The sequence below is a fragment of the Rhinopithecus bieti genome, unplaced genomic scaffold, assembly GCF_001698545.2.
Source record: "Rhinopithecus bieti isolate Rb0 unplaced genomic scaffold, ASM169854v2 scaffold_32083, whole genome shotgun sequence".
NCBI classification, from domain to species: domain Eukaryota; kingdom Metazoa; phylum Chordata; class Mammalia; order Primates; family Cercopithecidae; genus Rhinopithecus; species Rhinopithecus bieti.
Window position 1 is genome coordinate 3,233,977 of NW_016814096.1, and position 15,400 is coordinate 3,249,376.

At 40.1% G+C, this 15,400-nt stretch overlaps 1 protein-coding gene across 3 annotated transcripts in view; it reads right to left on the reverse strand.

Moving 5' to 3' along the window:
• Positions 1 to 15,400, reverse strand: part of PAMR1 (peptidase domain containing associated with muscle regeneration 1) — a 99,583-nt gene that overhangs the window by 13,582 nt on the left and 70,601 nt on the right. For 2 of the 3 annotated variants that reach the window (XM_017849743.1, XM_017849745.1), the window contains exon 7: positions 6,472 to 6,522. The exons of the other annotated variant lie outside the window; for it this stretch is intronic. In XM_017849743.1, coding sequence (XP_017705232.1) covers positions 6,472 to 6,522 — 51 coding nt within the window. The remainder of the gene's footprint in view (positions 1 to 6,471; positions 6,523 to 15,400) is intronic. 3 annotated transcript variants of the gene reach the window in all.

Sequence of the window (15,400 nt, forward strand, 5' to 3'; positions counted from 1 at the left end):
AAAAAAAAAAAAAAAAAAAAAAAAGAAAAGATCCTTCACTTCCCTTGTTAGCTGAATTCCTAGATATTTTATTTTCTTTGTGGCAATTGTGAATGGGAGTTCATTCATGATTTGATTCTCTGCCTGTCTGTTGTTGGTGTATAGGAATGCTTACGATTTTTGTACATTGATTTTGTGTCCTGAGACTTTGCTGAAGTTGTTTATCAGCTTAAGAAGCTTTTCAGCTGAGACGATGGGGTTTTCTAGATATAGGATCATGCCATCCACAAACAAAGAAAATTTGACTTCCTCTTTTCCTGTTTGAATACACTTTATTTCTTTCTCTTGCCTGATTGCCCTGGCCCGAACTTCCAGTACTACATTGAATAGGAGTGATGAGAGAGGGCATCCTTGTCTTGTGCCAGTTTTCAATGGGAATGCTTCCAGCTTTTGCCCATTCAGTATGATATTGGCTTTGGGTTTGTCATAAATGGCTCTTATTTTGAGGTATGTTCCTTCAATGCCTAGTTTATTGAGAGTTTTTAACATGAAAGGATGCTGAATTTTATCAAGGGCCTTTTCTGTGTCTATTTAGATAATCATGTGTTTTTCATTTTTAGTTCTGTTTATGTGATGAATTATGTTTATTGATTTGCACATGTTGAACCAGCCTTGCATCCTGGGGATAAAGCCAACTTGATCATGGTGGATAAGCTTTTTGATGCGCTGCTGGATTTGGTTTGCCAGTATTTTATAGAGGATTTTTGCATTGATGTATATCAGGGATATTGGCCTGAAGTTTTGGTTTTTTTTGTTGCATCTCTGATAGGTTTTGTTTTCAGGATGATGCTGGCCTCATAAAATAAGTTAGGGAGAAGTCCCTCCTTTTCCATTGTTTTGAATAGTTTCAGAAGAAATGGGACCAGATCCTCTCTGTACCTCTGGTGAAATTCGACTGTAAATCCGTCTGATCCTGGGCTTCTTTTGGTTGATAGGCTGTTAATTACTGCCTCAATTTCAGAACTAGTTATTGGTTTATTCAGGGATTCAAATTCTTCCTGGTTCAGTCCTGGGAGGGTGTATGTGTCCAGGAATTTATCCATTTATCATAGATTTTCTGGTTTATTTGCATAGAGGTGTTTCTAGCATTCTCTGATAATTGTTTGCCTTTCTGTGGGGTTAGTGGTGATATCCCCTTTATTATTTTATATTGTGTCTATTTGATTCTTTAATTAGTCTCTCCTTTCTTATTAATCTAGCTAGCTATCTCTTTTATTATTTTTTTTTTTTTTCAAAAAAACAGCTCCCGGATTTTTTGATTTTTGGAAGGTTTTTCTGTGTCTCAATCTCCTTCAGCTCTGCTCTGTTCTTGGTTATTTCTTGTCTTCTGCTAGCTTTGGAGTTTGTTTTTCTTAGTTCTCTAGTTCTTTTAGTTGTGATGCTAGGATATCAATTTGAGATCTTTCTAGTTTTTTGATGTGGGCATTTAGTGCTATAAATTTTCCTTGTAACATTGCTTTAGCTGCATCCCAGTGATTCTGGTATGTTGTCTCTTTGCTCTCAGTGGTTTCAAAGAACTTCTTGATTTCTGCCTTAATTTCATTATCTACCCAGGAGTCTTTCAGGAGCAGGTTGTTCAGTTTCCGTATAATTGTATGGTTGAGTGAGTTTCTTAATCTTGAGTTCTAATTTAATTGTGCTGCAGTCTGAGAGACTGTTATGATTTCAGTTCTTTGTATTGGCTGAGAAGTGTTTTACTTTCAATTATGTGATCAATTTCAGAGTAAGTGCTTTGTGGCGCCAAGAAGAATATTTATTCTTTTGTTTTTGGGGGAAGAGTTCTGCAGATATCTATCAGGTCCACTTGGTCCAGAGCTGAGTTCAACTCCTGCATATCTTTGTTAATTTTCTGTCTTGACGATCTAATATTGACAATGGGGAGTTAAAGTCTCCCACTGTTTTTGTATGGGAGTCTAAGTCTCTTTTTAGGTCTCTAAGAACTTGTTTTATGAATCTGGGTGCTCCTGTATTGGGTGCATATATATTTAGGAGAGTTAGCTCTTCTTGTTGAATTGAACCCTTTACACTTATATAATGCCCTTCTTTATCTTTTTGATATTGTTTGTTTAAAGTCTGTTTTGTCAGAAACTAAGATTGCAGCCCCTGCTTTTTTCTGCTTTCTATTTGCTTGGTAAATTTTTCTCCATCCCTTTATTTTGAGCCTATCTGTGTCTTTGCATGTGAGATGGGGCTCTTGAACACAGCACACCAATGGGTCTTCACTTTATCCAGCTTGCCATTCTGTGTCTTTTAATTGAGGCATTTAGCCTATTTACATTTAAGGTTAATATCATTATGTGTAAATTTGATCCTGTCATCATGATGCTCACTGGTTATTTTGCAGACTCGTTTATGTAGTTGTTTCATAGTGTCATTAGTCTGTGTACTTCAGTGTGTTTTTGTAGTGGCTGGTAACAGTTTTTCCTTTCACTATTCAGTGCTTCCTTCAGGAACTCTTGCAAGGCAGGTCTTGTGGTGCCAAATTCCCTCAGCATTTGCTTGTCTGAAAGAGATTTTATTTCTTTTTCACTTATGAAGCTTAGTTTGGCCGGATATGAAATTCTGGGTTGGAAATTCTTTTCTTTAAGAATGTTAAATATTGGCCCCCAATCTCTTCTGGCTTGTAGGTTTCTCCTGAGATATCTAATGTTAGTCTGATGGCATTCCCTTTGTAGGTGACCTTGCCTTTCTTTCTGGCTGCCCTTAACATTTTTTCCTTCATTTCAACCTTGGAAAGTCTGATGATTATGTGTCTTGGAGTTGACCTTCTCATGGCATATCTTGCTGGGGTTCTCTGGATTTCCTGAATTTGAATGTTAGCCTGTCTTTCTAGGTTGGGGAAGTTCTCCGAGATGACATCCTGAAGTATGTTTTCCAGCATGGTTCCATTCTCCCTATCTCTTTCAGGTACCCCCGTCAGTTGCAGGTTTAGTCTTTTTACATAATCCCATAGTTCTCAGAGGTTTGGTTCATCCCTTTACATTTTTTTTTTTTTTTTTTAATCTAATCTTGTCTGCATGTCTTATTTCAGCAGGGTAGTTTTCATGTTCTGAGATTCCCTCCTCCATTTTGTCTGTTCAGCTATTGACACTTCTGGTTGCATTGTGTTTTTGTGTTGTGTTTTTCAGCTCCATCAGGTCATTTATGTTCCTCTCTAAACTGATTATTCTGATTAACAGCTCCTGTAGTGTTTTATCACGATTCTTACCTTCTTTGCATTAGGTTAGAACATACTCCTTTAGTTCAGCAAAGTTCATTATTACCCACCTTTTGAAGCCTACTTCTGTCAATTCATCTATCTCAGCCTCAGTCCAGTTCTGTGCCCTTGCTGGAGAGGTGTTGCAATCATTTGGAAGAGAAGAGACACTCTGGCTTTTTGAATTTTCAGCATGTTATGTTGATTTTTTTCTCATCTTCATGGGTTTATCTACCTTCAATCTTTGAGGCTGCTGACCTTTGGATGAGATTTTTGTGGGGTCTTTTTTGTCAATGTTGTTGTTGCTTTCCGTTTTTCTTTTAACAGCCAGACCCCTCTTCTGCAGGGCTGCTGCAGTTTGCTGGAGGTCCACTCCAGACTCTACTCACCTGGGTCCCTCCCACACCTGGAGAGATCACCAGTGGAGGCTACAGCAAAGCAAAGATGGCTGCCTGCTCCTTCCTCCAGGAGCTCCGTTGCACAAGAGCACCAACCTGATGCTGGCTGGAACTCTCCTGTATGAGGTGTCTGGTAACCCCTGTTAGGAGGTTCCACCCAGTAAGGAGGCACGGGATCAGGGGCCTGCTTAATGAAGCAACCTGGCTGCCCCTTAGCAGAGCAGGTGCACTGCACTGGGGGGAATCCCACTTGTCTGGACTACCAGCCACCTCAGAAGCCAGCAAGCAGGAAAGACCAAGTCTGTTGAACAGGAGATCATGACTGCCTCCCCACAGGGGCTCTGTCCCAGGAAGATTGGTATTCTGTCCATAAATCCCTGGCTGGAGTTGCTGGAATTCCTGCAGGGAGGTGCCACCCAGTGAGGAGGCATGGATCCAGGTCCCACCTGAAGAAGGAGTCTGGCCAAAATCTGCCACAGTCACTGTACTGCACTGTGAGGAATTCTTCTCCATCCAAACCATCCAATCTTTCTGGACCAGTGGGGAAAAATGGCCAACTGAAACCACAGTGATAGCTGCCTCCCCTCCCCCTGGGAACTTGGTCATCTTAGGCAGTCTCCAGCTTGCTGCCACTGGCCGCAACCCAAGCAGCCTCCGAGAGACTGCACAGCTCTGTGCTTGAGACCAAAGGCCCTGTTGGCACAGGCTCACAAGGGGATCTCCTGATCCATGGGTTGCACAGATTCATGGCAAAATTGTGGTTTCCCTGGCAGGGTAGCACATCACTCACTGCCCCCTTTGGCTGGGGTGGGAGTTTGCTTTACTCCATGCAGCTCCCGGCTGGGCCATCACTCCACCCTGCTTTTCCTTGCTCTCCACAGGTCATGACAACCACCTAGTCAGTCTCAATAAGAGGACCTGGATACCTCAGCTGAAAGTGCAGGATTCACTTGCTGTTTTCATTTTTCTCAGTGGGAGCCGCAGACCAGAGCTGCTTCTAATCGGTCATCTTGGCCCCCACAATTATGCATTTGATATGCTTTCTTCCCTGTAACTGTTACAACTGCCTTCCAAGCAACTCAGTTGCTTGCCTCCAGGCAAAAAAAAATTCTCCATTCAGATAACACCTCTAAAATATTTAAGAATTAAAAATAAATAACTTTCCTATGTGCAACTTGGCAAGGCTGCAACAATTAGCCAAATCACTGGTTTGTCCACTCTAAGACCATCCATAGACTATGTGGAAGTTGATTTCAATGACACTCTGTATGCCTTTGGACTATGTAATATCAGCATTTTTTCTGGCAAATGAATCCAAAACTCCCATTTTATAAAAGTGTAAAAGTATAAAAAAGGGACCCCACTGAGTAAACTATTTAAAAATACTGTGATGGTATAAAAAGGGTAATGGGTTTCTTGAGCTTCAAGTGAACTCAGAAAACTCCAGTGCTTATATTTTCAGAAATGCCTCCATGATGTGGGAGGAAAACGCAGATAAAGCAGTCTATGTTGCCTCACTGATGGTGGCAGCTTCTAATAGCACAGACTCATTCATTCTGAAAACTGGCTTAATAAGCACCCATTGGGGCCCACAGACTGAAATTGTCTCAAAAACATAATGTTATGCCTGAAAGTTTTATAAAATGGAATTCATTGCAGACATAAAAATCGGGAGATTTCATTTAAAAATCTGTATTATTCATTTCTAACATAATTCAGATCTGAAACCCTGGGTCTGTATTCCCATATAGCAATAATCAACTGGAGTTGAAAAGTGTCTTTGCTTAGAAGGGAGCCCTATTCTTCACAGCCCCCAAGGGCTGCCTAGTTCTAGCAGGCATGGGAATATGTAGCCAATTAGCCTATTAAAGGGCTATAATTTGGGTAATTTAAGTGGAGCTTCCCATCGATTTTGACCATTGCTAGATAAAGCTCATAGCCAAGAAAGATTGAGTGATATTTAAGACCAGTCTTGGAATACTAAGAGAAAATGAACTATACTCTAGCCACATGTGCCTCAGCAGAGGATAAGAAATCCTTTTCATTGTTGGCTTTGACAGGTAAGCCTGATAGTTGGGTTTTTCTGCCCTTGGAAGGAAGTGCTTCCATGGTCCACTAGCCTCCCACCCCATTACTTTCCAAATGCAGGGTTCTAACGGCTCATAGCTCTACTACATTTAATGTGGGTTTAACTAGCAGAAACTTTAGAGAGTTTTTGAGCCCTTGAAAGTAACAGAGATTTAGAACAATTTAGATCCTTTGTTTCTTTCACTAAGCAAACTTTAAAAGAAGACTTAAAGAGAAACTGAATCAGGACATACAAACACTTGTGCCCAAGGCATATAGCTATATTTCCATAATGCTTAGATGTGTATTCTTTTATAATCTGGCATTTCTGAAATCAAAGCACATGGGATGGTGTACTTTTCATGTAGTATTTCTTTCCTCATAAACCCAGAAAAGCTATATTAAATCAATGGTACAACTTTAACTTGACAAGATCTTAGAATGGAGAACTATGAGAACCATTATTTAGTTTTAAGTTATTGCTTACAGAATGTCACAAGGATAGAGCCAAGTGATGCTTCTGAGTTAGGATCCAATAGAAGGTACAATGTACTGAATGTGTGTGTCCCCCCAGTATTCATATATTGAAATCCGAATCCCCAAAATCATGGTATTAGGATGTGGGGCATTTGGGGGTAGATTAGGTCATAAGGGTGGAGACCTCATGAATGAGATTAGTGCCTTTATAAAAAAGAACCCAGAGAGCTCTCCCACCCTCCTTCTGCCACATGAGGATACAGCAAGAAGTCAGCATCTGAAGCAAGCCCTCACCAGACAACGAATCTTCTGACGCCTTGATCTTGGACTTCCCAGCCTCCAGAACTGTGAGAAATAAATGTTTGTTGTTTAAGTCACCCAGTCTATGGTATTCTGTTGTAACAGCCCAAACTGACTAAGACAGAAGGCAAGACTGAAAATCAACAGAAATACAGACAATAGAAATACATTTATAAAGAATACAGATAATGTTGTTACCTACCACTACACAAAAATAATTATGCTGAATATGTTCAAGGAAATAAAACAAGATTAAGCAGAAGACTGGAAACCTTAAAAAAAAAAAAAAGGGAAAAACATGTAACTGAAAATTATAAGGGCAGGAATTTAAAGCTCAGTGGGTAAGTTTGATAGCAAATCAGATACCACTGAAGAGTATTAGTAAACTAAAAGATGGCTTAAAAACACTCAGAATGAAGCAAAAAAAGACAAAAAGATTTAAAAGGTATGGGAAAAAATAAGGGACATAGGGGATCGAGTGAGAAGGTTAAAAAATAAATGTAATTGGCGTCCAAGAAAGAGAAGGGAGAGAAAATGGAGTACAAATAATATGCAAAGAAATAATAGCTAAAACTTTTCCCATATTGATAAAAGACATCAACCTACAGATTCACAAAGTTCAAAGCCAGATAAATATGAAGCAGCCAAGGGTTGCAGGGGGGAGAAACTAGAACATACTTTAAAATAATTACACTTATTATCTCTGGCTTATAACATTAAAAATAAATTTTGCTTCTTTATAATTTTTTCCAAAGTTCTATAATCAGAAAATGTGACCCTAAAAGTTTGTTACTATTTTTGTTGTTTCTGTGGTTAAGTACATATCAAGCAAAATGGCTTGGGTCTTCCTGCCAAGTGTCTAAATCTAGCATTATTCAGTCTTCCACGCCTATTTTTATGTGTCCCCATAGTCTCACCACCCCATACAAATCTCTTTAATATCTTGCATAATCATAGAGTAATATAATTTTCTATGAAATTATTTAAATAAGTTTATTCACTAGACTCTAATGGAAAAAGAATGGCTGTCAGGATCAGATAGATATGAGTTCAGACAATCATTTGGTTCCCCAGTGTCCAGAGCAAGCGCATAGTAGGTGTTCAATAAATATTTGTTGGTGGATGGAAGGGATAAAGGGTGAAATATATTCATTCTTCCACTTAATGAACTAGGGTTTGGAAAAATTACATAATTTCCCCAAGCCTTGTTCTTCTCATCTGTAAAACAGGATAACACTTACCTGCCTGGGCTAGTTTTGAGAAGTAACTGAAATGGTAGTTTCCTTTTCCCTTACTTGCCTTTGTTCACAAAGCCCCCAACTGCCTTTAAATGCCAATTTCCCAAATACATCTTAAAGAAAACCCCACAGAGAAGTATAAAAGCCCATTGTTGGGCCTATTCAAACGTAATGCAATATTCCACTCCATTTTCTGAGATCCTGGTAATGTCTACCCACAACGGGCTTCCATGCCTCATTCCAAGGTGTTGATCACACTTCTGGGTGCCAACCACGGTGTCCGTACATTGGTATCTTTTAATCCTGCACAATAAAGCCTTCAAATTGCATCCTATATCAAACAACCACTGGGTATTATTCTCTCTTATCTCTCATTTATTTTCTGTGCTTCCCAAAGCCACACTGTCTCCTATGATGCTTTTGAAGTTAATTCTAAGACTTGCCCTCCCAGTTTAGACATCTACCTGGTGAGTACATAGGCCATCTGCACCTCATCAGAGCTCCTCCCCAGGGTCAGATTTCAAAACAATCTTTTGTTTTTCCTATTCATTCTCTTTTTAGAAACCTTTATGTCTCCCCATTGAACTGATTTATGATTCTTTCCTATTTGAGTTTTTAATGAGTGTTTCATTTATCTTCAGTGGGATGGGGTTTTTTTGGTGCAAAGCCAAATGAGAATTTAAAATATTTGCATTTCTGGCCTGAAGGAGCATCAAGATCCTGCTTCGCTAAGTGAAATATTCTGTGATTAATAATAAATAGCACATTGCCATGCTACTTTCAGGATTCATCCTGCAGACAGAAACACACTAGGTTTAGCATGCCCTTACGTGCTATTGCATGAACAAAAAATAGGAATCAAAGGTGCATTTCTCTGGGATATTGTTTCAGATAAATATTTAAAGAAAGACCTTTCTTATTTTTGTTTTCTTTTTTCCTTTGGGCAATTATATGAGGTGGTTCACTGCCAGGTCAGTTTACAGAAGCATATGTGATGGTTTTGGAATGGCTCTATAGTGAACACTCAAGTCTCCCAGATTTCTTTTGCCAGCTCAACTTCTACATGAGTGCTTTGCAGCTGAGAACTGGCACTTGCAACCTTCAGAGGACTGCCCTTGGACATGGCCACCATCCTGCACTTGTTATGTGTACTTCATATGAGCTGAAAAATACCTAGGAGATTTTTGTCTCCCTATGCCAACCCCAGGGTTGCCTGTAGGCAATGACTGATGGGTATGGAAGTTTACAAGCCCAAATAGTGTTTCTGGAGGTGTAATTTATACTCCACAGAGCCCATGAGATCAGGTTGAGTCTGGGAGTTCAGTTGAAAATGCTCTTGCTTGATTCCATCCCCATTCTTATCTTGCTTCCCCAACTCTGTTACTGGTTGATCCTGGGAGTGCTTCCTTTGATAAATCAGTTGGACCCAAGCACGTGACTCAAGGTCTGCTTGGGGGAGAAAACTAACCTGAGACAACTCTGCTGTTTTCTTAGCCCTGGACATCAAGATCCCTCATGCCTTCCCTCAGTCTCACTCCTGGAGGTGATGATACCACAAAAAGGCAGCTGTCTTAACCATGGGCATTAGGCCTTGTGTGCAGCACTCCTGGGCGGTGAAAAGATCTTGGCGAGTATGATTAGCCAAGCAAGTAGAGGCCAGGTCCTCATGAGAGGACCTCCAGCCTCCACAGATACACTCACCTCGGGCTCCAGGCCAGCCCCATACAAGCCAAGATGTTTTACCTGAAAGAATGAGGTAGTCTAAGACATTGGGCTTCCTTGACTAAATAGCGTAGACCTAAAATCTGCCATGAGATGATTCCCTCTGATGATTTGGTGCTGTCTGTGTAAAGCAAGTAACCTTTTTACAAGTCTAGGGCACAGAGGAGGCCCCAAGAATGACAGCGACTGCATTTTTCATGAGCCTCAATTACAGGTCTGAGAGACGGATTTTAGTGGATTCAAGGCAAGTAAAGTGACATCCTTTTTTCACCTGATTGTCATACTCAACATAAAAGTAGCTGAGATGACCAGGTCCATAAATTCTATAGGAAGTAGACAGGATGATGGTGATATCAGGACAAGGTGGAGTTATTTTCAGGAAAAGTGGTTCCTCAGTGCACACTCATGACACCATTTTCTATGTCCTCCAGTGAAATCAGTAATATTAAATATGTGAAAAGGAAGTCCATACTCTTCATTCCTAACCTGGGAACGGATGCCCCCTCCATATCCTCTGATAAACAGAAAACTCAGGAGTAGATCCTAGCTGTGGTGAGACAACAGACCTCTTCATTAATTTATTGTTATCCACCAGTGTATGCCTGTCTATAATGAACAAATGAATCTAGAATTTTAATATGATACACCAGCCTTGCATGAATATATGTCTTTTCCTTTTGCTTAAGTCTCCAAGCCATAAATTCAAATTTGGAGCTGAGAGCTACAAAAAGCCCCTAGAAGCCAAATAGTTCAAGCACTGCTTTGCCTTTCAGAAGTCAAGCATGTCACACAGAATGACGAAGTGCTATTAACTATTGATTTGATTCATTTTCTTGGATCTTCACATATTTAATGAGTGCCTCCTCTGTGCCCAGCTGAATAAGCCAGTAGAAGATGTCTTTCTGTATGTTTCATTTAGAATTTGTTTATTTAAACCCTGAAATAGAAGTGATGCCAGTTCAAGCTGTTCTACTAAGGTGCTTTATACTTTTCAAGGCTCTCTCCAGATTCACTTAAACACTTACCAAAAAAAAAAAAAGAAAAGATTTGGGGCTTTCCTTCCACTTATTCCCCAGGTCAGATTTTACACAGCACAATCTTTTCAATCAAAAAAGAGAGTTAATAGTTCAACTAGTACTTGAAGGGATGTCACTGCAGGAAATTCAGGTTTACTTCTTTGGGCCAACTCAACTCATTCTGACCAGAAAAGGAGAAAGAGAGAGAGTAAGAATGGGGAGAATAAATATATATAATTTTTTTCACTTGCACCAATTCTTCCTAAGTGACTAGTACCTTTCTTAATTTTGCTTCTATAATTACATCGGAGGATAAGTTGTGAACCAATGAATACAGTAAAGGTAATCATGGGTCCTTAGATGAATTTGAATGAGGTGCAGGGTCTCAGCAAATACTAACCAACCCCAGAAGTTGACTGTAGTCTGGATTGCAGCAAAGATTTCATCAGGTGCAATTAACTGAAGTGGTTTCATACCACTTAGCCTGCCATGCTGTCTGAAAAGAAATTTCTTAATCTACAGGTAGAGTGCTGAGATAAATGGAACCAAATTCTAATTTAAATGTTTCTGCTGAGAATAATCATTGGAGATTTGTTGGAATTGGAGCTCCCAGTTTTATCCTATTTGTGTTCCCCTTGTAGTACTAGATAGAACTGTTGATGCAGAGATCACCATTTAACCAGGGCACATTCGTGTAGTTAATGCAGTGTGGACAGTTGATCAGGGCACAATTACAAGAGATGAGATAATTAGAAGAGACCCAGAGACACTTCTTTATGATAGGAGCAGCCATTTTCCAACATGCTGCACGGCAAAGTTTGAACAAACCCTTCAGAAGATACCAAATCCTCTGGGAAGTATTGTGGGCTCTCTCCACAAATACTGTAGTCTCCACTCACTCCCATGACCCTACAAAGGACTAGGCTTGCTCTGACACACAGAGAAGAGCTTGTGCATGTGCACACGTGTGTGTACAGAATATCAATTCTTAGATCTAACATTGTTAAATCAGCATTTAAAAATTTAAAAATCTAACATTTTTAAATCAGCAATGCAGATGATTCATATTTTGAGTATCCTTCAGATAATGCAACCCTAAAATATATGTTATTCAGCATTAATCAAAGGCTTATCTAATAGTTTAGAGAAACAACCAGATGGTGATCTACCTGACTGTGGTACTTAATTTTATGTGTCAACTAGACTGGATCATGAAATGCCAGATATCTCGTTAAGCATTTTATCTGGATGTGTCTGTGAGGGTGTTTCTGGAAGAAATTGGTGTTTGAATTGGTAGAACGAGTAAAAATGATTGCTGTCTCCCAATGTGGGCAGGCATCATCCAATCTGCTGAGGGCCAGAATAGAATAAAAAGGTGCAGGAAGGGATAATCTGGGTTATCTCTCTGCCTGAATGCTTGAGTGGGGCAGCCATCTCTGCCCTCAGCACTCTTGGTTTTTAGACTTTCAGATGCTTACTGAAGTCTACACTATTGGATCTCCAGCCTTCAAATTACACCACTAGCTTTCCTGGTCTCCAGCTTGTAGACAGCACATTATAGCACTTCTCAGCCTCCATAATTGTGTGAGCCAATACTTTATGTGTGTGTGTGTGTGTGTGTGTGTGTGTGTGTGTGTGTATATACACATGTATACAAATTATATTAGTCCTGTTTCTTTAGAGAACCATGACTAATACAAACCTGTAGACCTCTGTTAAGTTAGCTCCTCAAGGAAACACCTTCATGAGGTGTCTTAGGTTGGGTTCTCTCAGAAGTTGCCTGTGTGACAAGGCTTTGAGTGCAAGTAGTTCATTTAAGTGACAATCTTAGGAAGAACCAACAGTGGAATGAGGGAAATGAGATGGGGATTATTATAAATGAGAAAGGAGATAAGACTGCATTATCAAGGAGGTTACCACAGAGGATAACAGAGTTGGAATGATGTTTAGAAACTCTGGGAGATAGTGTGGAGCATGTCTCATCATTATCCTACTCACAGAGGAAAGGATATGAGTTATAACCTACCAATTGCCATTAATCATTTGTTGAAGGATGATGAGATGAACACTAAATCTTCATACCTCCCATTTGCCCACCAATAGGAGCCTGTGCACCCTGAGAGCCAGAGGAAGTCTCAGACAGGGCAGAAGGCACATGAAAGTGCAAGACAGTTGGGTTGGCATGCACAGAAATGGTGTGCATGATCAAGTCCAGCTACCTTTTTCTTTTCAGGAAAGGGAGAATGATCTACTTTTTAGAAAGATATAATATTTAAAAATTAACATTTCTATAATTTACAAAACTCCAGTGAACAACATTTCCTCAGCACCCATCCTTAGATAAGGGGAAGAAAGGAGTAGATGTTTAGAATAAAATCAGCAATGGTTGCATCTCCAGATGAATGTGTGTTCACTTTCTTTTAATCTCCATCCCATCTAATACTCTGTTTTTTATTGTTCTTGTTCAGCTTCTAAATTATTTTATTTTACTTTAATTATTTATACCCTGCTTGCTTTCAGAAAGAGTTTGCAGTGATTTACAAAACTATACATAAAAAAAATACTTCTTTTTTTGCAAATGTTATGTTAATGAAATATTTATGATTGCCAGATACCTCCTGAGCTAAAAACCAAGCCAGGCAGGGTGCTTATTTTGTTTCTTTAATATGAGCTGAGTTTTGGAGCTATAAGATTATCTGAGAGTTCCAGGAAAGGAAACAGATCCAGAGTCAGCAAAACTGATGACTGCCATCTAACTGGTAGTAACGGCCAGGGATGGAGAGATGTTTGTCTCAAATCTTAGCATACTCTTGCCATCCGCCCATTGTCACTTGTCACCAAAATCAAGGAAACAACTTGTGACAGAATTTTGGTTCTGTTTAGAAAAGGCATTAACTTTCTCATCAGGGCATTGTTCATCCTGGAAATCTACTTAACACGACTCTATTTAACTCTACTTAACTCTTAGAGACAGCCATCACATGGCCTCTCTTCTCTTCCTCACTTTTTCCTGTTCAGCTTATATTTGCGTTTTGTGACTCTGGACCAAACCAAATATTTTTTACTCCCGGGAAGGTCTTCACCAACCAGGAATAATGACACCAACTGGTGATGTAATCCCCAGTGAAAACTCTTTTTATCCCTTTCCAGCCAATGGAATTCCTCCCCCCTGATGTTTTCCAGCCCTCTGGGGGTGTGAATGAGAAATTCTCATTCTCTCTCTATGTGAAATTATGCTTGGATTGCACACACTGTTATTTTTTCATCCGGCAGCAATTTAGAGGCTGAGGCTTACAATTAGCTATTTGATCTTAATCAGTATTGTCCTTGGGCATGGTACACTATGTCTTTCGGATACCACTTTTCCGGTGTTTGGATGGCCTATTTAATTAGACAGCTGAAACTGCCTGTGCCTAAGAGACAGGTCAACTTGGAAAATTTTTTGAAAAGTTCTGGTCATTTCATTTCTTCTTCAAAATCAACCTGCCACATTCCCATTTGATAGAGTAGATGGGTAACCTTTGTAGGTGTTAGAAACTTCACTGTCCAAATACAATCTGCTTGGTAACATTAGTTTTCTTGGGGTTTCCCCAAATCTCAGAAGATTTCTGCTTCAGCTCCTTGGGGGTGGATAATAACTCTAAACTACTGGGGGAAATGTTCCCCAGTGGTATTCATAGCCAACTTCTCAAACTATAAGAAATGTCTGCTATGAAAATGGCCCAAACTAGGCAATTCTCTTCTGTTTAGCCTTGGGGATGAAGAGAATGACCTTGCAGAAGAGTCCTCGGCTGCTAAGCACATTTGAGTCCTAGCAGATCCCGCCCAGTTCATGGCATACTGGACACGTGTAATAACTTTCATCATCACCATCACTATTACCAAAAACCTTGCTAGAAGAAGCTGTAGCTAGAAACTGCATGGCATGTAACATTCTTCTAAGGACTAGGAAAGGGCTAAGATTGGAATTGTTTTATAGTTTTGTCAAAAGGAGGGGAAAATATATACTGGATAGCCCTGTCTTATTTCCCCAGTGCCTGGTACCTAGTAGACACTCAAAAATGTCTAGCTGGGTGAATTTGTAAAGTGTAAATGATCAAAGTATCTACTACATGGGAACATTGAGACAAATAAATGGACCACGTCACATAAAGCCTAGAGCCTGGCCTATATTAACGACAGACAGAATAATGACTATTACTTTAGTACATGGATATCAACAAGAGTACCTTGCATTTTGCAAAAGGGAAGCTTTCATTTTCTGACACAGGAAGAGGGACATGTAGTTAATGTCCCACAAGGGGAGGGACAGGTGGCAAATATCCCACAAGGCAGATGCCTTTATGGAAAAGTGGGGCTCTATAACCATTGCCAACAGGCTGGTGTCTGTCTTGGATCCCATAATGTCAGGGATGCTTGTTTCCAAGAGAAGTTAATTGTGCTGTGCTCTCGCTGTTTGTACCCTTCTCTTTCAACCCTCAGTAGGTACAGAGTCCATCCCAGTTCTAATGAAATAGCTCTTAACCCAGAACCCAAATACAATCTGCCTCCCACATTAAGTCCTATCTCAGTGACCTCATCTGCCAAAGAAAAAGCCAAAAGGGCCTTGACAAGAATCAGACAGGTGCAAGCAAAGCCTTAGCAAAGCAATGGTGGGTCTGGCCCTTTCAACACTGATGGGTGCTCTGTTCCCAACTCTTGGAGGTAGTCTTGATGCATTGTTTAGATGGCCTCACCTTGGTATTTGGCTCTAGTCTTGGTATTTGGCTAGAATGCTGTCCATGCTGAAATAATTCCTGAGTAGCAAAATACACCCCTTATGTCACAATCCCCAAGCCTCTTGCCCTGCATGAGACATAGCAATGTTTTGGTCAAGAAGCCACAAGGCTCATGGAGCCCAGGAGAGTTCATACTAAGATGTCACTCGGGCTAGGTAGACCCAAGATC